Genomic DNA, 22,504 nt, shown 5'->3' with positions numbered 1-22,504 from the left:
CCCTGGCCCTGCACTGTCCCACTGGCCACTGCTGGTGGGCAAGAGTCACCGTGGACAGCTGTCCCCACCTCGGTCCTACAGAGGGGCAGTCAGCGGCCACATGCACACACACCCATGCAGACCAGGGAGGTGGCAGAGGACCTGCAGGGGGACTGCCCAGCTCCTAGGGCCAGAGCCAGGGCCACGCCAGGGAGCCCCAGCACCAGATCTCAGGGCAGGGGCGTCCCCAGCATACATGGGGGGAAGCCCCTGCCCAGGAGCCGCTGAGGGGAGGGGCTGTGCCCACATGTGGGGATGGATGGGTGTGGCAAGGCTGTGGTGCCCGCCTTCCTCAATCCTGCCTGTGGCACCCGCAGAGCACCTGCTCATCTCACCAAGCAGCCCATGACTCGGTTTACCTGAGTCAGAGGTGTCTGCCTGCCCCGCACAGCCTGGGCCTCCACGCGCTCTGTGCTCTCTCTGAGCTGCGCTGGGGGCCTGCTGGTCCTGTGCCACCCTGTACTCATCTACCTCAAAGTCAGACCAGGGAGGGCTGCACAATGACGGCCCAGCAGAGGCCCAGTCCATCCAGGATGGGGAGACCAGCCATGCAGCGGGGCCCATGGCCACCTGGCAAGGGCAGCAGAGCTCCCAGCCTGCATGCACTTCGGGGCCAGATATGCGGGGAAGAGCCCCAGCTCTGGACCCTCGGCTCCACTCCCCAGGGGATATGGGCACATCCCCAGGCCCCGCGCCTTCCGTGAGCTGCAGACAGAATATGAGCTCACAATCCGCCCCTCTCCGGAACCCATAACTCAACCTGAGAACCAAGCCCAAGAGACCCACTTGATGACAGAGCAGCCCCCACCAGAAAGCCAGACCAAACCCACAGGAAAAAAGGACAATCGGTAACTAGGTACACGGCAAAAGGATGTAGCTTCTGTCACCAACTCTAACAGGGACGTTAAACAGCAAGAGCGGAGTGTGCTCTGGCGGAAACCGAGCTGCCAAGCGAGACGAGAAGTGGGAACGACGATTTGGATCTCGAGTGTGGGTGTAAACACAGCAGTCGGAACAAGTCTCATCTGTCACGTTAGTTTACAACTGGCACGGTTCACGCCCGTGGAGCTGCAGGGGGCTGCTCTGCCAGACCCCCGCCACCGACGGTCCTTTCCTGTCCCGGCCGGATTTACGCCTCTTTTGAGCAGGGTTACCACGCAACCGGGCATGGATCGTAGGCTCCTGTCATTTGGTGGAGAAGGTAAGGCTGCTGGAATTATGGAAATCACTGCTCTGCATTTACAGAGCCCCAAGTGCCAGAGCGCACGCCTGCTCAAACGCACACACGTGTGCGCGCACACAGGCACACACACACGCGCCTCTGAAAGCGTCCCAGCAGCAGTCTGAAGTCAATGTTTGTGCAATTCCCTCTTAAATATTCTCACACGAACAGCTAAACTCTGGCAAAACGCTTGGGACTCTGTGAGTCAGATGGTTCGGGGCTGTGCTGTGCTCCCCACAGCCAACTCTGCTCGTGGGGGATTTGGCAAACTGGGCGTTGTCGCCAACAGTGCCTGCAACACATCTCAGGAATAGTCAATTTCTCTCCTGGTAAACACAGAACTCCCGCCCTGAACCCGGAGCGGGAGAGGCCACGGTGAAGAACACCTTCCTCCTCATGGCCTGGATCACCCACTGAAAGAAACGGTGCTTCCCGCCCCCAGGATGGCAGCCTCCCCTTGCAACACTCACCCCCAGGGCCCCAGGAGCAGGTAGTACTTACGACTGGCAGGCAAAGGACATGCCAAAGATGGGGATGCAGCGGAAGACGCCCTCCCAGCGGATGTAACTGACCCGCTGCAGCCACTGCCCACCGAAGAGGCCGTGCTTGAAGGAGGAGAGCACGATCTGCGAGGAGAAGGAAGCGGGACTTGGCACAGGGCAGCACACACAGGTGGGACTCGGGCCAGGGCCGGGCAGGGCACCGAGACAGCCGGCACCACAGTGCAGGCCCCGCACAGGGCAGCCTGTTGCCACCGGCTGGAGGGGCTGGGGGTGCTGCAGGGGCTGGGAGTGGTGCATGGCCCCAGGGTCTCGGCTCTCTGCTGTGCCACCAGCTGGCCAGGTGCTGCCCAGAGGAGCTGTGGGGCCTCCTGGCACCGGGGGCGGCTGCCCATCCAGGGCTACAGATGGTAAGCAAGGAGGCCCACCTGCTGTGCACACCCCAGTCACCTCCAGGTCAGGACAGTCCCCCAAGCTGGCAGGTCCTTGCCAGTCCTGCGCAGACATAATTTAAAAGACAGACCCATCAAGGACAGGGCTGCCTGGAGAAGCAGAGGAAGGGTCACTGGGCTGGCCCTCAGAGCCAAGGGGCACTGGAGACACCACCCAGGGCTCGGTCTTCTAAGGAGAGCCCACTGCACAGACTCTCCCATTCTGCTCCCACCGGAGTGGTCAGAGGCTCAGGCCCAGGGGCTCCCAAGGGGCGCCCTGAGTATCAACTCCAGACTGCACCCCGCTGCCCCCTCAACAGTCAGTGATAAACACTCATTAGACAACAACTGCTCTCACCTCGTCACGACAAAAGGCTGGCCTCTTGACTCTTGGCCACAAAGCCCACATAAAAGGTCTTCCATGAACTGGGGAGCATCACGCTTTCACTCCCTGCCTCAGAGCACTCCCCTCCCCTACGGCCCCATCTGGCCACTAGGCTCCTGTGGCGGATTCTACATCACGTTCCCGTCAACCTCAGCGGCAGCTGGCGGCCTGACACTTACCACGAACATGAACACGGTGTAGAAGATGAGGGCCATGGCGCTGAAGGACTGGATGGAGGCCATCATGTTCCTCTGCAGGCTGAGCGGGAGTACGATGCACAGGGACACCACGAAGAGCAGGAGCATGCGGAAGGTGCCCGTGACCTGGGCGGAGCGCCCAGGTGTTGGCCCAGGGACGGCCCGGGCTTCCCACCCCAAGCCCCGGAACTGACTGGGGCCCAGCACGCGTCGCCTCTTGGCGTGCTGGTCTCAGAGCCCCTCCCACCACTCCCCGTCCGAGATGTGGACTCAAACAGTTCCCAGGCTGCCACTCAAGCAGCCGTGAGGTTTCCGACGTACCGCACACCTGTAGATGTCCTTACCTGAAACCCAAACAGCCGAGCAAAGAAGTTGGACCCCAGGTCGCCAATCACAACGTAGAAGGCAATGCACGTTCCCAGCATCAGCCCAATCATGCTGCAAGGAAGGCGGGCGAGCTTGAGAGTTGAGCAACAGGGGTCCCAGACACACCCGCATCCCCCTGCCCGCTGACATGCAACAACCCAAGGGAGGGGTCGAACAGGAGACACAGTGTCAACATTCAACAGTTTCCAGGGTTTGGCTGCAGAGTTCGGAGTTTGCTATTTTACTCAGAATGAATATTGAGCAACACGAAACTCTTCTTTATGTGGTATTACATTTTTCTCTCAGCAGGAGGTTCTAAAAGTTCTTTCAGGTGGTACAAAAATGCACTGTGATGTTAAGACAAGTTAAAAGAACAATCAACTGCTTCAGAACAGGGTTATTCTTTTCAGTTTGCAATTCCCTAATTTAGAAGCCTAAAAGTGCAATTTCTCAACCATTTTTTTTTTCATCTCATAAAATTTTACTCCAAAGGGAGAATATGACATTTCCAGTTTAATGCCATCTTTATGCAACAGTGTTTGGGGCAAGGGGCGGGATGGGGGGGGCGGCGCATCTGAGTTTCAGGAACAGAACCCAGAGATGAAGTACAGCCGAGGGAGCGCCCCCTTGCTGTGCTCCCTGGGTTTTCCGTTTTTATATTTTTCTTAGTAAGACTTAAATAAGGCTTTCAGGCTTGACACTAATCATTTTAAGGGTACAATAAATTAAACTTTCAACTATTTAGTAAGTAACACTTCAGAGAAATATTTTAAGCTATGAACCAATCCACGTCTGAAACATCCAGCTCACTGTGTAACAACCCTCCTGTTTCTCTTTGGTCACAAGTGAAGGCCAGAGAGAATTACCCCCAAAAGAACGGCACCACCTACCTGGTCTCCACCAGCATCTTCCCTGCTTTCCCGTAGGCGTGCAATGCTAGTGCAGGGAGGGAAAAAGAGAATGAACGCTCAGTCTAAACTGAGAGAAGCACATCAGTAAAGATATTACCTGTGAAAGGCAATGTGACAAAAACCTGTGGGTCTGGAGTTCTGTGGGTATAAGGGGATATTTGAAAATTTTGGTCCCATGCTTTTTTTAGATCTACCTTCAACAAATAAGAATCACCGAAAATAAGAACAAAGCTAGGGTGGGTCACCTTTCATACTCACACATCCACAAAGAAAAGGAAAGGAAAGAAAAAAGAAAAGAAAAATGGTCCCAGGGAAGCAACAGTCTCCCTCTGGGCAAGCTAGGCTGCCAATAAGGAGGCCGAGGGAGGCCTGCCTGGGTCGGGGGCCGCCCGGCACAGGGTGCATGGTGCCCAGGGAGGGCGGTCAGCCCAGCCCCAGCACATCTGGTTTTCCCAGACATAACAAGGGGACCTGGCTAAGGGCCTTCATGTTCACACTATGGTTTTAGCAGAAAGTCTCGAGCAAGGTGCTTTGAGACAGGAGGGGACAAGTGCACACAAGCCTGGAGGAGCCCCTCTGCCCATCCTTCCTGACAGTGGAGCTATTTCCAGCAGAGGAGAGATTAAAAGCTGACTCAGCAGGCCCCTCCCTGGACCTCACAGAAGCCGGGAACCCCTGCGACCCAGCCCCGTGGTGAGCCGGACGAGGGCCGAGAGAAGCTCTGATCCCCCAGGAGCAAGCAGGAGGGGGGGCGCGACAGCACAGCCCCCTCCCTCATATGGGCAGAGCCGTCCAGGAGACCAGAGAGCACGGAACACGCAGGCCCCCTGACGTGAACGAGTCCAAAAAACATGACTTTACCTTCGAACTACTCAGGAAAAAGCACAGCACTGCCAAAAGCCGGTGAACATGGAAACCCTGGGCTACATGGCCACAGGGCAGGTGGCCTTGGGAAGCAAACCGGGGCTCATTCCAGCCCAGGCCTGTCCAACGACCACATGGACACTTGCACCTCGGGGTCCTCTAAGACACAAGGTCCAGTGCCCCTAACATGAAGGTGTCCGGGGCCCAGCCATCCCATTCCTTTTCCTTCTCCAAAAGGAAGCTGAGCATCTACAGCATATTCTAAGCGCTCAGAGCACCCTGCCAGAGAGAGTTCCAGAACACACCCGCATTCTGGACAAAGGAAACTAAAGTTGCTCTAGGAAGCCAGAAAAAAGTCATGAGGCGGCACCTTTTCACCCAGAAAGACCTGACCGGTTCCCAGAAGGACGATCCTAGTGCTGCTGCCCCCGCCTGTGCTGAGGCCTGTGGTTCCCGCCCGGCTCTCAGCCGGGACAGCCCCACACACACCCCACACATCGTTCCAAGCGTCCGGCCCTCAGCCTCTTGCCTGGCAAGCCAGAGATTGCCCTCCCGCCCCTCTGGACCAGAACCACAGCACCAGACCTGCCCCGTGAGGCTGGATGGCATCTGCTGGATGGTTTCCAAGAGGCAGGTCCCTTCCCCATGCTCCTGGGTCGGCCCTCCCCTCTCCACCTGCGGCAGGCTCGCTGCAGCTCATGGGCTGGGCCCTGCGGGGACCCGGAGCTGGCACTCCTGCCAGGCGTGCAGCAGGAGTGCTGTCAGGAGGGGCTCCCCAGTCTCCCCAGAGAGGCTGGCTCAGGGCTTTCTCCTGGGGCCACAGCCGGGCCCACAGCTCTGTGGTCACCAGGCACACAGAACTAACTCTCAGGCCACCTCGTGGAACTCGGGCCCCAGCCCTACCCCACGCTCTCTGCCCACAGTCCACAGCCTCCACTTATCAGGCAGAGATGGGGAAGCACACACCAAAGTGTGCTATTCACACGGAGGGCAGTGACCTCAACCCAGCCCTCCCCAGAGCCAGCTACCTGACTCCCGCTGCCATCTGCCTGGGACATATGATGACCATTTGCTGGATAAACAAGGGGTGGGGACTGCAGAGAATCCTGGGTGTCAGAAAGGATGGTCTTATGACCCTCATTTCCCAAGCCAAGTGACCACAGATGCAGGTCACACAACTTGGGACAGGTAGGGAGGAACAGGCCCTCTGCCGGCCCCACCCAGCCATGATCGGGCAGCAGGCTGACCAGGGCCACAGAAACCTGGGCAGGTAGACAACAGGACCACAGACGTGGTGCCAGAGCAGCTGCTGCACACGGCTGAGCGCTCCAAGGCGGCAGCAAGGCCTGGTCACCTCTGCAGGCAGGGCCTGGGTCAGAGTGGCCTCATGGGGCCATGACTTCTAGGGACGGCTGACTATCTGGTATAGCTTTATGTCTTCTGAATATGGGGTTTGAAAAGTCTACTTGAAAGTCAGCCATACAAGGAACAGCAGATAAAAAGTAGATAAAATTCACAGAACTGGGTCTACAAGCAGCAAACAGAACACCACAAAACACCAACAGAAAACACAAGATACACCAGGGCTGTATTTCCCCAGAATGGCAAAGTTCGTTCTCCAGTGATGTCTACGCATAGGCCAGGACAGGGAGGGCAGCCCTGTGGTCACTTCCAGGGATGAACCAAACAGAAATGTCGCAAACTCAAACTTGAGAAAACCACCCTCCCGTTCTTGGAGCGCAGATGGCTTAAAAACGTTATCTGTTGAGGATGCCTCTGCCGTTCAGCAGCTTCTACACTCTGCACTGCACTGTCGCCAGGCTTGTCCGTCTCCTCCAGAAGACCTACAAGCAGCGGAAACGGCCCAGGAGGTGTGGGATGATTGCTGGTCCCCGGGGTCCGAGAGACTCCCGTCTCGTCCTGTGTAGGGCTCCAAGTCGGGGGGGTCTCTCCATTTCAGAGATGGTGCCAAGACGGAGCCAGGACAAAGGGCAGCTGATGCTGCAGGCTGGGCCTGGGGGGACTGTGGGAGTTCACACAAATGCACCATCTTGTTTGGTACCAAAGGCATAATCAGAGACCGCGGGTGGTTTCAGATCTTTTTTGCTTCTGGGTAGTTAGAACTGGGCTCCAGCCACCACAGGCAGTTAAAGGTGGGAGCCCCAGCCAACCACGCAGGAGGGTGTCCACAGGTGGTTTTCTTCAAGCTTTCACACCTCGTCAAACCAGTCTGCCTTCTCAAGGACTTTCTAAGAATGTTCAGATGGACAGCTGTCAAAAACCACAGCCTCCCCAGTCCAGGGTCACTCATCCTCTTTCAGGGAACAGCCAAGCATTTCATGGGAACCCTGAGCAGGGAGAAAGAGTCACCCCAAAAGCCACAGCCTCGCAGGAGGAGGAAGGGACCTGCCCTGGTGTACATACCATCCCAAGTAGAACTTGGTCTCACGGGAGCGAGTCAAATTTAGCCGCTATATTTCACTTCCCCACATGACGCCAACAGCAATGAAAGAGTCTGACAGCACCACTCTTATCAGAATGGAGAGAGAAGGAAGCAGTCCTTCAGTTTTGAGGTCAGAACAAATGCAAGTATCTCGGTGCCAATGCAAAGTAGGCAGACTGGAAGGAAACCAGAGGTCACGCTGCCAAAAGCCCACGCGTGGGGCTCACAGATGTTTTTATTTTCTTTGGCCCCGGGAACTCTGCACACCGTTTCCTCTTGGCACCTCCTCCCTGCTGTGAGAGCTGGGAGCCGAGGGCCCACCAGGGCCTCTGCGAGCGGACCCAGCATCCGGGCCACACACTAGCTGGATGGTCAGGGGGTCCCAGCCAGAGGATGGGAGTCTTCCCCAGACGTGCATAGGGCAGCCTCTGAGACCACATGTACTGGTATTTCAATACCCACACCACGTATTCCCAGAATGCAACGTGGAGTCGAAAGGTCCGAGGTGGCGGAGAGAACGCAGCCTTCGCACACCAGCCTGAGGCAGGCGGCAGAGTGGGGGCCCTGCCCTCAGAGACAGGCTGCCCAGGAAATAGATCAAACTGAAAGGAGGTGGAAAGCACAGCCTTCTTTGCCTCAGCTGAAATCAAAGGAAGAAAGAACTAGAGGAAACAAGACTGCAACCAACAGCAACAGGACATAGAGGATGCCGCGGAGGAGGTGATGACTTGCTGCCACTACAAGCCTGAGCCCAAGGACGGGCTGCCCATGGCATTCAAAGTGAAGACGTGCAGCAATATCTGGGTCAGGCAGCTTGGAAGGAAGGCTCTGGGGCCGCAGGCATAGGAACAGACGCTGCCAAGGCTGCCTGAACCGGGAGGGGCCTCTCTGTGTGGATGTGCATAAAGAGAAGGCAGGAGGACAAGCATTAACTCAATTTTAAAACGTGTTGATGTTAACAGCTTTGTTTTTTTTAACTGCATTAAATTTTAAAATAAGAAAAGAAACTGCTGCTCAAAGGACTCTTTAAGAATAAAGCAGAATAAAGAATAAAGCACTGGCAGTCCCGTGGTTAAGAGTCTATGCTTCCAGTGCACAGGGTGTGGGTTCGATCCCTGGTCAGGGAAAGAATATCCCTCATGCTGTGCGGCATGACCAAAAAAAAAAAAATAATAAAGTGAAAGAAAAGTACTTAAAAGACTAAGGCCAACACCCCCAGATCCAGATGCTGCACTTTTTAAGAAGGTGCTGAGAAAGGTCCTGCCCCTCTCAGGGAGGCAATGCACTCACCCAGGCCAGCGTAAGTCCTCCGCTTGCTCAGGCTGGCAGCTTTCACCAGGAACATGCAGGACTGGTGCGTCATCCAAGAACAGAAGACCAAGAGCAAGGCCCCCAGGACAATGCCACACTGGAGTGTTGGGACAAAAGAGAGACGTTAACAAAATAAATGGGGTCACAAAGAGTCGGACACGACTGAGCAACTGAACTGAACAGCATCGTTATCTCACACACTGAACACAGGTGAATAGCACAAGCGATGACCAAAAGCCCTCCCCTTGGCCCCCGCTCCCTAGACTTGAGGCCCCAGCTCTACTTTGTCCCCACGCCAGTGAGTAACAGTTCCTGGATGGAGCGGTCAACACGTTCTGTCCAGGGACATAAAGCATATACATGTCCCCAAAAGAGCACCAGGGACCCCGTTGCCTTCCCAGAGTCTCAAGGAATGGTAAGGGGTTGCCAGTCTCCCCAGTTCCCTGCAGACACCCTACGGCAAATCACCTTCCAGCCACTTGGATCAACAGCTACGAGTGATAAACACATTCTGGAAGGAAGAGATTAAAAATGACATTTACGCCTTTCTTATAAGTTAAACAGACACTCACCATCTGACCAGCAATTGCACTCCTAGGTATTTACCCAAAAGAAATGAAAACATGTGTTCATGCACAAACCTGCATGCCAATGTTTACAGCAGGTTTATCTGTAATCCAAAAACTGAAGAAACAACCAACTGTCCTACTAGCATCTAGCAGAGCGGAATACACACACAGCCCACCAGCCAGCTCTCCTGCGTGCAGGTCACCACCCCACAGGACAGGTCCATGTGGTCAAACCCCGTGCATGTGTTCCTAACTGCTCCAAACAGGAAATGCCACGCCTGCCTAGCAAAGGTTAAAAAACAGATAAATGGAGCAATGCTAGCCAGACACCTACGACATGATGCATCCACATACAGTTAAAACCTGGCAACACTGACCAGTGGGGTCTGGGGGTGAGAGGGCGACCCTCAGTAAGAAGGCAGGGGTGAGGGGTGCTGGCAATGCTGTATTCCTCAGTCTGGGAGCTGGCTATATGTGTTTGTTAATATTATGAAAATCCATCAAGAGGACACCTAAAATGAGTTCACTTTTCTGTATGCATGTTACACTTTAATAAGTTGCTTTTTTGGAAAAGTACCCCAAATTATTAAAACCAAACAAACAAAAAACGCAAACAAAACTTTGAAGTGACCTGGCTACCAGATAAAAACACACATCTCCAAATTGCCTGTTGGCCTCACATGGTGTTCTTGCCAAGGAGCTTCTCACAGAGAAGACGCTGAGTCTGAGTGATGAGTGACAGCATGTCCTAACTTGGCCAGGCCCTCGGGGCAGGGCAAACCACTTCCAGGTCTTTGCTTGCAAGAGGGCACCCACCGATAAGCTCTCCCCCCACACAACTCAGCCTGGCCCATTTTTAAATGCTCTGACAGGGGACTCATGCCCAGCACAAAGTAAGACACTCAAATCTGAATCACCAGAGCCCTGCCACAGCGGCACTTGGCAGAGAGGAGTCAAGGAAGGCAGCACTGCATTTACAGACTCAGGACCAGCCAACTACACATCCCAGGATGCAGTTCTGTGCCAGGCAAGTCGCAATGCACGCTGGGACACGTAGTACTTCCAATACCCAGAGGTGGCTGGCCCACGCTGGGATTCACAAGCCAAGACACAGATGTTGCTTCTTGAAGCCGCCAGCGTGGCCTTCTACACAGCCCTGCAGTCTCCATCCTCCCACCAACATGCTCACCAACCAAGTCAGATCAACCACTCACATGGAACACTACATGCATTTTCTTCTTGCTATTTTTATCCAAAAAGATGCTAAATGTGAAAAATGCAGCGTTACTCTAAAATTAAACGCTGACGCCGATTTTCAGTTCCAAAATATCCATCTTATTTTCATTTTCCCACCTATTTGGTCTCATCATGTAAGACTGGTCTTTGAGGCCTTGTTGGCCACCTGTCCTTCCCTGGTGTCCCTCTCCTCCTCCACCCTCAAGCAACCTAGCTAGTAGACAGCTCCTGCCCCAAGAAGCAGAGGTAACAGTATCTCCAGCATGGCACACAGTAAGCTAAGAAGTTCATTTTTAGGAAAGAAGTTACCCAATTTGATAATTCTATCACCTCCTTTTTCTACCATACCAAATGCCTGTTTATTTGTGAATTAAACAGAAGCCAAATGAACCCACACCTCAAAAATGGTGAGTTTCTTTCATGCAGTATTTAATGCTGGGATGACACCAATTTTTTAATATTTTGGATTTTTTCAATCAAGGTAATATTTGCATATGGTGAAATGCACAAATTTTAAGCACACAATCTGGAGAATGGAGTCATTACCTTGTAACCAACACCCCAAACTAGTTCCAAGGCCTGGGGGTTTGACTGATGTGCTTCTGAATACAAGTGCAGTTAGGTCAGAGTTTTTAGAAATAATAACAAAGAAAAATAACACTGAATCCTGTGGTCACTTTCCATTTTTAAAAGATCATATTACTTTGCTAATTTGCACTTTGATCTGAAGTTATTAACTGTTCTTAACCTTTTCCTTGAGAAAAGAGGATAAGATGGTTGGATGGCATCACCTACTCGATGGACATGAGTTTAAGCAAGCTCCGGGAGTTGGTGATGGGCAGGGAAGCCTGGTGTGCTGCAGTCCATGGGGTCACAAAGAGTCGGACAGGACTGAGCGACTGAAGCTTTTCGTCGAGGGAATTTCCTCAATTTCTCTTGCAGCCACGGGGCAGGCGAGCCGCAGGGCCGCCTCCCCAAGTCCTAGTTCCCGTGAGGGGGTGAGCCCGGGGCGGCGAGGGGGGTGACCACTGCCTGCTGGACTCACCTGTTTGAAGCAGAAGGGCATGGTGAGGACACTGACCCCTACTATGCTGTTCACTATGTTCGTGATCAGCCCCCAGTTGGAGGCGGCGGCCGCAGTCATAGCGCGGGGTCTAGAGGCCCGGGAGCCCCAGTTCAAGGCGCCGGGACGACGGTGGGGCGTGAGACCCTGAGGGAGACGGGTGGCTGGCTGCCTGGAGGAGGCAGCCTCTTGGGAAGGCGGCAGGGGCAGTCAACCTCCAGACCCCGCCAGACCCCACGGCCGCCTCATGTCTTCCTCCCCCGCTGGTTCTCGCCGGCCACCTCCGTGTCCCCACGCATAGACCCGGAAGAATTGCGGGGTGCCAGCCAGGAACACCTCAGCCCGGCTTCGCAGCCACCCTGACACACACTTCCTCCTTCCTCGGGCTTCTCTGCCCGGAAGTGACGGCGAGTAGGCGGTGCTCAAGCAGGGCTCTTACGGAGAGAGGCGGACCTAGTGGGGCGGGGTTTGGTGGAAAGCAAACCAATGAGAGGTGGGCTGGGTCTGTGGGGCGGGACCTGTGGGCAGGGCCCGGTGTCTGAGCACCTGTTCCAGCACCCAGCTGATAATCATCCTCCTGAGGACCTGGTATCCTGAGTCCTTTCTTTCAGGACCTGGAGCACAAGGAACTCGCCACAGTTCTACATTGTCACATACATACGGTATCATCAGTTAGGCTAATCTGGTGAATACAATGAATCACACTGTGGTTTTTATTTTTTAATCTTTAATATTTATTTATTTGGCTGCATGGGATCTTAGATGCAGAATCTTCAGTTGTGGCATGCTAACTCTTCGTTTTGGTGTGTGGGATCTAGCTCCCTGACCAGGGATAGAGCCCAAGTCCCCTGCATTGGGAGTGAAGAGTCTTAGCCTCTGGACCACCAGGGAAGTTCCTCACTGTGGTTTTTAATTTGTTCCCCCAGTTACAAATGAGGTAAATCATCTACTCCTATTTCTATTGTCCATTCATATTTCTTCTCAAAATGCTTATTCATTTTTGCCCATTTTTCTAACTAGCTATTTGATCTCATGAATTTTGCATTCTTTCAATGTGCTTGATAACTAACCCTGTGTCCCTCAATTGGGGTTTTTCTGATGCCTCCTCGTTGTATTAGTTTTTCATAGCTAGAGTAACAAATCACCACAAATTTAGCAGCTTAACCAACACAAACCTGTTCTTTATGGTTCTGTGGGTCAAAAGTCCAGAATGCATCTCACTGGGCTGAAATCAAGATGTGGGCAGGTCACCCCCTTTATGGAAGTTCTCGGGGAGATTCCATTTCCTGCTCATTGGTAGCTGGCAGAATTCAATTTGTTTGGGTGGTAGGACCAAGGCCCCCATTGTCTTGCAAACTGAAAACTGAGGCCTCCTCTCAGTTTCTAGAGGCCACTTTCCCTGGCTCATGGCCCCCTTCCTCCAACTTCAAAGTCAGCAACAGTGGAGAAGGGGTCAACTCCCTCTCACTTCACATATCTGAGCCAGCCAGGAAAAGTTTTCCAATTTGAAGTATTCATGTGATTAGATTGAGTCCATCCGGATAATCCAGGATAATCTCCCCATCTCAAGGCCTGTAACCTTAATCACAGCTGCAAAATCCCTTTTGGCATGTAAGGTAACATATTCACAGGTTCCCTGGATTAAGGGGGTGCACATCTTTGTGGGGAGCCAGTATTCTGCCTACCCACACTCATGGTGAAATTCAAGTTACATTTCTTTGGCGCAAATATCGTGGATGTGCTGCTGTGTTTCCACTGAATCCTATCAGATGCCCTACGATTTTGATTTGTCCCATTACTGGCTATATTCTCTCTGATTGCTTGATTAGATAGTTTGTCTTTCTCCTTAGTAAATAATGAGTGGTTTGTGGGGAGGTACTTTGAAACTAAATGTCCTGGTCCTTGTCAAACTTGCAACCTATTAATATATCGACAGCACTGTGGACTCCTGGTTTCCTGTTGTATTCAGTGGGTTGTCATCTATTATTATCATGAGTTACTTTGATGTGCCAATTTCCTAGACTTGGACAGTGAGAGCCCCTTCAGCTGGCCCCTTTGTCCTGTGCTGGGTCCCTGTCATTCTCTGAGTACTTCCTTGCTTTCTTGCATGATAAGCTGTTCCAAGCTCATCGTGTACTTTCAAGAATCAATCCTTTCTCCAAGAACTCCAAGGAGTCCTTTCAGTGGAGACTAGTCATTGAGACCAAGATCTGGGCCCTGGTCCTGGCCACTGTTCCTCAATGGGCAGAACTAGAAGACACGTGTGTGTACCACACTCACATCTAGATTTCTTCCTAGGTTCATGAACATACTGAAAGCCACACGCTCACAGCAGTATCTCCAAACACTGCTGGCGGTCCAGGGCCACAGTCTTCATCCTGATATTCTCCCCTTCGATTCTTGTAATGCCTGAGTTGATGCTCTCCACCTCACTTAGGCTCCCATACCCTCCCCTGGGCTGCCCCACCACCATCCCAGACTCCCTCTCCACCCCACTCTGGTTCTGAGTGCCCCCCCCCACCAGCAATTCCCACTGGCACAGACACTCACCTCACCTTGCACCACCTAAAGGTTTTAGGACTGATGTGTAAAGCAGAGAGAGTCAGGGTCATGGCCATTTCTGAACCTGCACCCCTTCCATTCTCGCTACCCACATGTGAGTTCAATCAGCAGAGCTGATGTGATGCCGCTGTTCCATGGGAGCCTTCTGAGGCACAAAGGCTGTGTGACCCTGGGCATGTTTGAGAACCTCTCTGAGCGCCAATTATTGGGGCATCCATCACTGAAGAGGCAGCAACTTTCCATTTGGTTGCTGGAGGTGACAGCCATGGGCACCATCTAGGGAAGGAGGCGGAGGGGGCTGGACTAGGGTCCCACCTCTGGATGCTGGCGACTCAAGACTTCAGACAGAGGGGGATGTTGACCCCACCTGGCACACCTGTATTAAGGTGACAGATCCTGCTTCTTCCACACCGGTGCCTGCTTTCCCAAGGGGGAACCCCTCTACCACCCCTTCCCCCTCCCTCCCTCTCCCCCACCTGAACCCTCACCAAAGACATTCAGGGACCCAGCCTGGGTTAAATCTCCCTGACAGTTGTGGCTGCTTTAGAGAAGGGCTCCTGGAGAAGGTGGCCTGGGCCCGGGAGGCAGCTGTGGGCAGAACCAGAGCTGTGGTACTGGCTGTGACCTGGCTATCAGAACACTGGATCAATCCTCGGTGTTTTCAGTTGTAAAATGGGGCTGATGACCCTGCTCTGCAAGTCTCTGTGAGGTCACAGGTGCAATCCCTTTTCTCCAGGAGAGCATCATTGTTTTTTTTAGCAATCTTCTGCTTTTTCAGGGCTTCCCAGGTGCATGTGTGCGTGCTAAGTCACCTCAGTTGTGTCCAACTTTTTGTGACCCTGTGGACTGTGGCCTACCAGGCTCCTCTGTCCATGGGATTCTCCAGGCAAGAATACTGGAGTGGGTTGCCATGCCCTCTTCCAAGGGGTTTTCTAGGTGTGGCTAGTGGTAAAGAACCTGCCTGCCATTGCAGAAGACCTGGGTTCAATCCCTGGGCCAGGAAGATCCCCTGGAGAAGGAAATGGCAACCCACTCCAGTATTCTTGCTGGGATATTCCCACAGACAGAGGAGTCTGGCAGGCTACACTCCATGGGGTCCAAAGAGTCAGACAGGACTGAAGCGACTGAGCATACACACAGCTTTTTCATCAGTCTCCAGTTTCCAAACTGGAGGCATGATGGGGGCCAGGATGGTCCCTCGGAAATGAACACTGGGGGGCTCTGGGCAGTTGGGACAAGATGGGCATCAGGAACCCTGCCTGGTATGGAGCCTGAGATTTCATCACCCCAGCAAGCAGGACTTAAATATTCACTCCAGCCCAGTGGCTGAACTGTCCAGACGCCCGTTTCCATACCCCTCTCTGGTTGGATCCTCACTCTTTCAGGCTGTCTTGTGTAGGAGCAGAGCCTGGAGGCTGTCCTGAGCCCAGGGAGGTAGCCGAGGGAAGGAAGAGGGAACCCAGGCCTGGTGGCCCTGACTCCCTGCACGCTCCTCCCGCTGTTTATATAACCCCAGAGCCATAAAACTGACAACAGTTCCAGCAGACAGGATTGAATCTTATTCAGCATCCGCTGGGCGGGGCGCCATCGGATCATGTGCTGCAGAGGAATCCACCAAACCACCCCTAACCCCCTACTGCCAGGCTGCCTCCTCAGAGGAAACGGTAGTGCAAAAACTACGCAGAAGGACCAGGTTCACAGGGAGATTCGGGGCTGCACCCACCCCCTACGCGCACACACACACACACACACACACACAGACACACACACACACGGCCCTGACCTTGGTTTTCTGGGTGTGGGCAGTCAGGCCTTAACGAAGTGTAAAGGGAGAGAGGGCCAGTCCTGGTGTCTCACACACACACACACACACACACACACACACACACACACACACACACCCCGACCTTGGGAGAGAGGGTCAGTCCTGGTGTCTTCCAAAGTGCACTTAGTCCATCCACGTTATACTCCCCTTTGTGATGGGGGAGGGGAGAACATGAGGAGGGGGAGGTGGGGCTGGCCCCACTGTGGTCTAGAGGAAGATTATGTCCCCTCGTCCTCTGTCAGGGCCCCCCCAAGTTGGAGATGCCTGGGGAGTTGCCCAGGTGCAAGGGGGCTTTCCTGGGGCTGACAAGGGGGAGCTCGCTGGGCCACCCTTAGTCCCCCGCTGAATGGGCCCAGCTCTGAGTCTCCATCCTTGGCCTCAACCCCTAAAGCCAGGGACCAAGGGTTTTTCCTGCAGCTCAAGCCACCGGTGACCCCTGAGCTGTTGGCTCAGGTTCTGGGAGGAGGGCTTGGGGCCAGGTGCCCAGGAGAAGAAGGCAGGAGAGTAGCTGCTGTTGGGCACCTAGTCTGGGTGGGCCTGGGAGATCCTAGGGGGCCCAGCAGGGTCTTCCAGGGATTTTAACACTGCTTCCCTCCGCCTCAGGGGCCTCTCTCTTGAGCAGGGACAGCCATAAGACCCTCTGTTGGAAAAACCACAGACTAAACATCCAATCCTCCAGGGGCCCCCCCCACCCAGGCCCCAAATTCCCAGAGACTAGGAAAGCTAGAAGCCTGGCAAGCAGAGGCCAGGCCAGCTGACCCAGCCCTGAGGGAGACCAGAAGCCAGCTGGGCCAAGAGCGGACCAGGCCTCCCTGACCCCAGGTGGCTCTGGGACCCAGGCAGGGGCTTCCCAGGGAGGCCCACCCTCCAGCCTTTCCTGGAAGGCAGGAAGCCAGAATGGGTGCTGGGGAGAGGAACCTACATTTTCTCCCAGCCGGCAGCCTGGCCCAGGTGCCCTCCCTTCATCCTCCCCAGGGGACCCCACTGGGCTGACCCATCCCAGGATGCCTGGTGGGGAGGGAGAGGGCCAAGAGGTGTTTTCTACAAGGAACTGAGAAACAGCCGTCAGCAGAGCTGCCTCTCAATGCCCCACCAGTGAGGGCCTGCAACTGCCCAAGCCGAGGGCCACTGCTGCCAAGGCCACCCTCACCTCTCCTTGCAGGTTTAAGGTGAGTGTGAGGCCACCCCCCTATTCACGTGTGCTGTCCTAACCCCTGTCCCTAAGCATGTAGGGGGCCCTGATCCATTATGACTGGTGTCCTTACAAAAACGGGAATTTTGGGCACAAGCACCCACGGGTAGCGAACACCTGTGAACACTGGCAGAGATTGGTATGATTCGTCTGCAAGCCAAGGAACGCCGGGAGCCACTGTCAGCACCAGGAGCTGGGAGAGGGGCATGGAGCAGATTCTCTCTGAGAAAGAACCGACCATGCTTACACCCTGATATCAGGCTTCTGGCTCCAGAATTGGGAGAGAATACATTTCTGTTAAATCTATAAGAACTTTATTCCATCAGCCCCAGGACGTGAAAGTCACCATACTGCACTTTCTGGACACTCTCGGGTTTCAGGACCCTCAGTGTCCACACGCTACAGCCCCGGCCACAGCCTCGCCTGCTCCATCTGACATGCTCATCTTTCCCCTCCTTGACCAGTGGTCCCCTGGTGCCCTTCGCTGCCACTTCTCCCAAGCCTTGGCCCTGTCTCTTCCTTGCATCTGGACACCCCTCGATGCATGAGCCAACTATGATCTCCTCCAGGGTCAAGTTCACCACACCACCTAATTTGCAGCACTCACCCTGGAGAACCACAGGATTTGGAGCCATTAAAGTGTGTGCCCAGGTGAAATTCCTGCCTAATTCCTGCAGGTAGAGAGGGTCCATGGGACATCCTCCCTGGCCCAGGTCATCAGACTGTATCTGTTCCAACCCTTCTCACAGGGCAAATTCTGGACTTCTTGCTAGAGGCAGTCAATGGCAATCCCTAACTATTGCCCTCCCCATTTGACAGAAGGGAAAACTGAGGCTCAGAGAGGTGAGGTGATTTGCTCAAAACCATGTAACTCCTAAGTTACATGGCCTGGACCCAGGTCATAGTGGTCATAGTGGCCCCATAACTCCTTGCTCTCAGGGCCACTGGCCTCTGCCTGCTGAGCTGAGCTGAGGGAGGCAGCATCTTCTAGCTGGTGGTCAAGTCCAGCACCATGCTGTGGGGCTGGCTCCTGGGGACGCTTTTGGCCATATTAGGGGAGAAAGGACACAAGGAACACAATTGCACCACTCCAGACCAACCCCAAGCTCACCTGTGCGCAACCTTTGGGGTCTCATGTGGCCTCTGCAGACCTGTTTCCCACCAAGGCCTCCCCTGTCCCTGGTCTGACGGGGGAGCCCTTGACCAGGTCCTATCCAGCAACCGGGAACAGGAAGTGTGTCTCCATAGGGAAAGCCTTCTGTGCAGCCAGGGTGAGCTGGAAGGACAGTATGACCTTTGTGGTGTCCCTGGTCTCAGACAAAAGCTGCAGATTATCATCTTGGCCACCAGGAGAAAACTCCCCCTGAATCTCATTATCATCTTGTAATTAGAGGGGGTGGTTGAGAATTCAACAAGATGGAAAACCTGCTTTCATCTACTTTTTTTTTTTACCCTTTTCTAAAAATTCCAGACACGAGGTGAGAGCTGCCTGGGCCCACAGGTGCAGCATCACACGTCCAGACACAAGGAGCCGCGTGCACAGGCCCCAGGCCCCCTCCCCACAGCCTCTTCAGGGCAAGTGGGTTCCCCACCTCGGTCCCTGGGAACTTTGCAAGTGATTTCTCTTCTGTTGAGGCTGGAGGTAGATCTGGGGGTGCAGGAAAGGCAAGGTCATGTCTAAGTTCATTCTCCTGATGCACCAAGCAGGTTAAGAGCTGGCACTTGACTCCACTAGCTCTGGAGCCTTAACCAGGGAACCGTGTGCTCCCCTGCCTGCCCTGGGCCTCCATCCTCCCTAAGCAGGGATGCCAAGCTGTCCCATGGCCACTGTTCGCTCAGCCTCAGTCTGGCAGGCTGGGGGCAAAGTCAGGCTGAGACCCCAGCATGCACTCAGCCCACCCTCCTCCTTGCGCCATGGATCCTCTGTGGGGCAGGCCAGTGAGGCACGCGAGGCCTCACCCCTGCTCCCCAGGCTACATCTCAGGAGTGGGGACAAATGGTAGGATGTTCTGGCTGCAGATGTACGAGCCCCAGGCTTGCCAGGGTGAGAGGCCTCAGAGGCTTTGTGAGCCAGTAGGAAACTGCCATTTCATGCTCCAGAAAAGGGAAGGCCAGTAGTGGTGGCCCGAGCCTGGCAAATGCACCTTTCAGGGGGAGGGAAGGACCTGGGAGACCTGCTGGCCTTCCTCTTCAGCCCCTTCTATATCTGGCCTCCCAGGCCATAAAAGTGGGGAGATCTCCCAGGGATCAAACCCCTTCCAGAACAGCAGCCCTAGGATCAAAAATATCACTTCTCTCCCCTAAAAGGTGTGCCCCAAACAGGGCTTGCCCAGTCACCTCAGAGCCCGGGGTCCCCACTCAGGCTCCAGGGAAGGCTGTGACCCACAGGGTGGGAGGCGACACGGCAAAGTCAAGTGACCCCCTTCAAGTGGGGGAAGTCTTGCCCTTGCCCTCGTCATTAGAACACTGAGCTCCTCCAGATGGCCCCAGCGGACCCTGAGGGATACATTTCTGACTTCTCTTTGCTGGGTTGGGGGACAGGACTGGAATGGTAGGGGGTGAGAGAGACACAGCTGGGAGTCCCGGGGCACAGTTGGGCCGTATCCAGCTCCCCCATCGAACAGCTGCAGCCCCCCAGGCTCCCTGCACCCATGGCTGCCCTGCAGTCGGCAGGACAGTGGGCTGCGGGGCGGGATGCAGGAATGTGACATGCCTGGGCGTGGGGCTAGGCTTCTGAGAGCTTCCCCAGCTGTGCGGAGGCCCCAGCAGATGGAGCCTGGGTAATCAGAGCCAGTGACAGCCGAGGGCTGATGGAGACAAGGCAGGTGGGGGCTCTAGAATGGGCTCTGCCTGGGAACCCGGCCCCTCCACTCAGGCAGAGGGCCAGAGCTGGGGGTGAGTGTGGAGCTCAGCCTTCATGGACACAAGGGTCCCGGGCAGTGGTGGGAAGGGCAGAGGGCAGTGGATCTGTCTGGGCCCTCCGGATCCACGCCCAGGCTTTGTCTAATCTTCAGCAGCCCCCACGTGATAAGGAGCAGTTTCTGCTCCCACAGGAGCTGGGGGACCCCCACCTGGCCCTCAGCTGGAATAGACTCAGTCTTCATCTCTCCTTCAGAGAAGCTGCGGCTGCTGGCAGGGCTGTAGGCACCAGGCAACATTCAAATCCCTTCCCCATCTTCCAGCCAGTGGGCTGGGCATCTTCATCTAGCCTCGGTTTCCTCACCTGAAATATACTGTTACACACACACATGCACACACACACACACACACACACCCCTCCATGGCCACGTATGTTAATTATGTATTAGTAGCTCAGTCGTATCCAACTCTTTGCGACCCCATGGACTGTAGCTCACCAGTCTCCTCTGTCCATGGGGTTTTCCAGGCAAGAATACTAGAGTGGGTTGCCATTCCCTTCTACAGGGGACCTTCCTGACCCAGGGATCAAACCTAGATCCCCTGCACTGCAGGCAGATTCTTTACCCTCTGAGCCACCAGGGAAGCCCCAGGTAAATCACAGAGGGCCACAGAGGGCCTGGTCCACAACAGGCGCTCCAGTCCCCTTCCTCCAGCACTGCCCACCCCTTCCTCTGGAAGTGGCCACGGCGGGCCTTGCCGCCATCTCTGCAGGTAAAAGGCCGGCCTCTGCTTGTGGACACTTGGCAGCTCACAGGACCTCGGCCCCAGGGACAGCAGGGCGGTCAGCACACCTGCTGTGTCAGGTCCCATGGAGGAGGAGTGGGTCCTGCATGTGGGAAGCAGCAGGTGAGCGTGGGACGTGGGCACCGTCCCTGCCAGCTGGTGTTGGTACTGTTGCTTAGGTGCCCAAACACAGGCTGGGTTTTCAGGTAACAGAGGAGCTAATGAAATCCCAGGCCAGAGGGTGCTGAGCCCCAAGCTTGGCACCCATTGCAAGTCCAGACTGGCACTGGCATCAGAGACAGGCACTGATGACAAGGGCCACCAGGCTCAGATTCCAGCCGGGCTCCTCCAGCTGTCCCTACACTACCAAGGGGTGTGACCTCTTCCCTCAGTGCAGGGAGAGCGGTCGGACTGGGCCAGTACAGCTCCTGGAGGGTTCAGAGCACACAGCCTTCTGTCACACATCCCCCCAGCTCCCAGCCTGTCCAGGCTCTGCACAGACAACTCTCTTGTGCTCCACATCCCTGGGGGTGGAGGCAGCCAAGCTGGGGAGAATAGAGGGGGCAAGTAGGGGTGAGGTCCAAGCAGGAGGAAGGCAGTCACAGGACAGACCCGCAGCATGCTTCCTCCACCCTCCTGAGGTCCCCTAGCCCCCAGCAGGGATCTTGAAAGGACCCCTTTGTGTGGTGAGCTCCTCTCTGGGGCCTGGGCCATAAGATCACCTCAATTCCCAGCTGACAGGAACTGAAGTCACCCATGTTCAAGGCTATGGTGGCGGGAGTTACCCCAGCGGGCCGGGCCTTCCTAACACTGTACCCCCAACCCCCAGGGAATAGTAAGCCCCCTCTATGATCTGCAGGTCCTGCTACACAACCTGTGAGGCCTGGTTAAAAGAGAGTGTGGGCCCTGCTCAAAAGTCGGGGGAAAGCATAAACCTTTTCCTGTTCTTCCATGGTCTCTCCACTTGTCCTGGTGTTTTTTTTATTTGTTATTTAATGCCACTCTCAGTAAAGAAAAATTTAAATCATTAGCACGCATTTTACATTCATCTTTATAAGAGGTGGTGCCCATTTGAAACGCAAACATAGGCAGAATCGCTGAAATCACGCAACACATGTTTTATAGCTGGTACCTGCTCTCGTTTTCTATTGTCACAAACACAGTACAGACAGACCACAAAACTAACTCCACTGTTTTTATTTCACTTCCTGCTGTGCCTGATGGGGGAAGGGCGGGAAGAGGGGCCTTGTCCCCCCTTTCTTTCCACATCATCATTTCCAGCGGGAGTATTGGGCTGACACTGGAGGGAGCGCCGGGAAGAAAGGACGTGTTGGGTTCCTTGGTCGGTGGTCACGCCTCCCCCCTTCCCAGATGGCCTGGGAATGAGGCCCGTCACCTCAGCTCTGCAGCTGTGGCTCACTTCCTGCCTGACTCCCAGCCCCCTACCCTGGTCTCCAGCCTCCTGGAGCAACCCACCTTTCCTGGCCTCTGCCCAGCAGGCCCTTCCTCACTACCCATCTTGAAACTCCATAGACGCCTCCTCCTGGAAGCCTGCCAGGCCCTCTCCTTCCCCTAAGTGGGCTCATGTCCCCAGATCTCCCTGGATTTACATGCCGTCTCTTCCACCAGATGGGAACTAATGCAAGCTCTCATGTACCGTTGTGGCCCCGATACCTGGTACCAGGCCTGGAATACTGTGAGTGCTCCTCACAAGAAAGTGGCTTGCTGGAGGGGGAATAGTTAGAT

General features: G+C 54.8%; 1 protein-coding gene across 5 annotated transcripts in view; it reads right to left on the bottom strand.

The window, feature by feature from the left end:
* The window catches only part of SLC38A10 (solute carrier family 38 member 10), a 40,400-nt gene extending 28,489 nt beyond the window's left edge, over nucleotides 1-11,911 (bottom strand). For all 5 annotated transcript variants that reach the window (XM_052657311.1, XM_052657308.1, XM_052657310.1 and 2 more), the window contains exons 1-6: nucleotides 11,520-11,911; nucleotides 8,649-8,766; nucleotides 4,031-4,076; nucleotides 3,119-3,212; nucleotides 2,757-2,900; nucleotides 1,763-1,887 (exon numbers count right to left, since the gene is read on the bottom strand). In XM_052657311.1, coding sequence (XP_052513271.1) covers nucleotides 1,763-1,887; nucleotides 2,757-2,900; nucleotides 3,119-3,212; nucleotides 4,031-4,076; nucleotides 8,649-8,766; nucleotides 11,520-11,618 — 626 coding nt within the window. In that variant the 5' untranslated portion in view covers nucleotides 11,619-11,911. The remainder of the gene's footprint in view (nucleotides 1-1,762; nucleotides 1,888-2,756; nucleotides 2,901-3,118; nucleotides 3,213-4,030; nucleotides 4,077-8,648; nucleotides 8,767-11,519) is intronic.
* Between the last annotated feature and the right edge of the window lie 10,593 nt (nucleotides 11,912-22,504).

This window comes from Budorcas taxicolor, chromosome 19 (assembly GCF_023091745.1).
Source record: "Budorcas taxicolor isolate Tak-1 chromosome 19, Takin1.1, whole genome shotgun sequence".
NCBI lineage: Eukaryota > Metazoa > Chordata > Mammalia > Artiodactyla > Bovidae > Budorcas > Budorcas taxicolor.
Note: the sequence above shows the minus strand (reverse complement) of the source record. Positions and strands in the feature narration are given on the sequence as shown.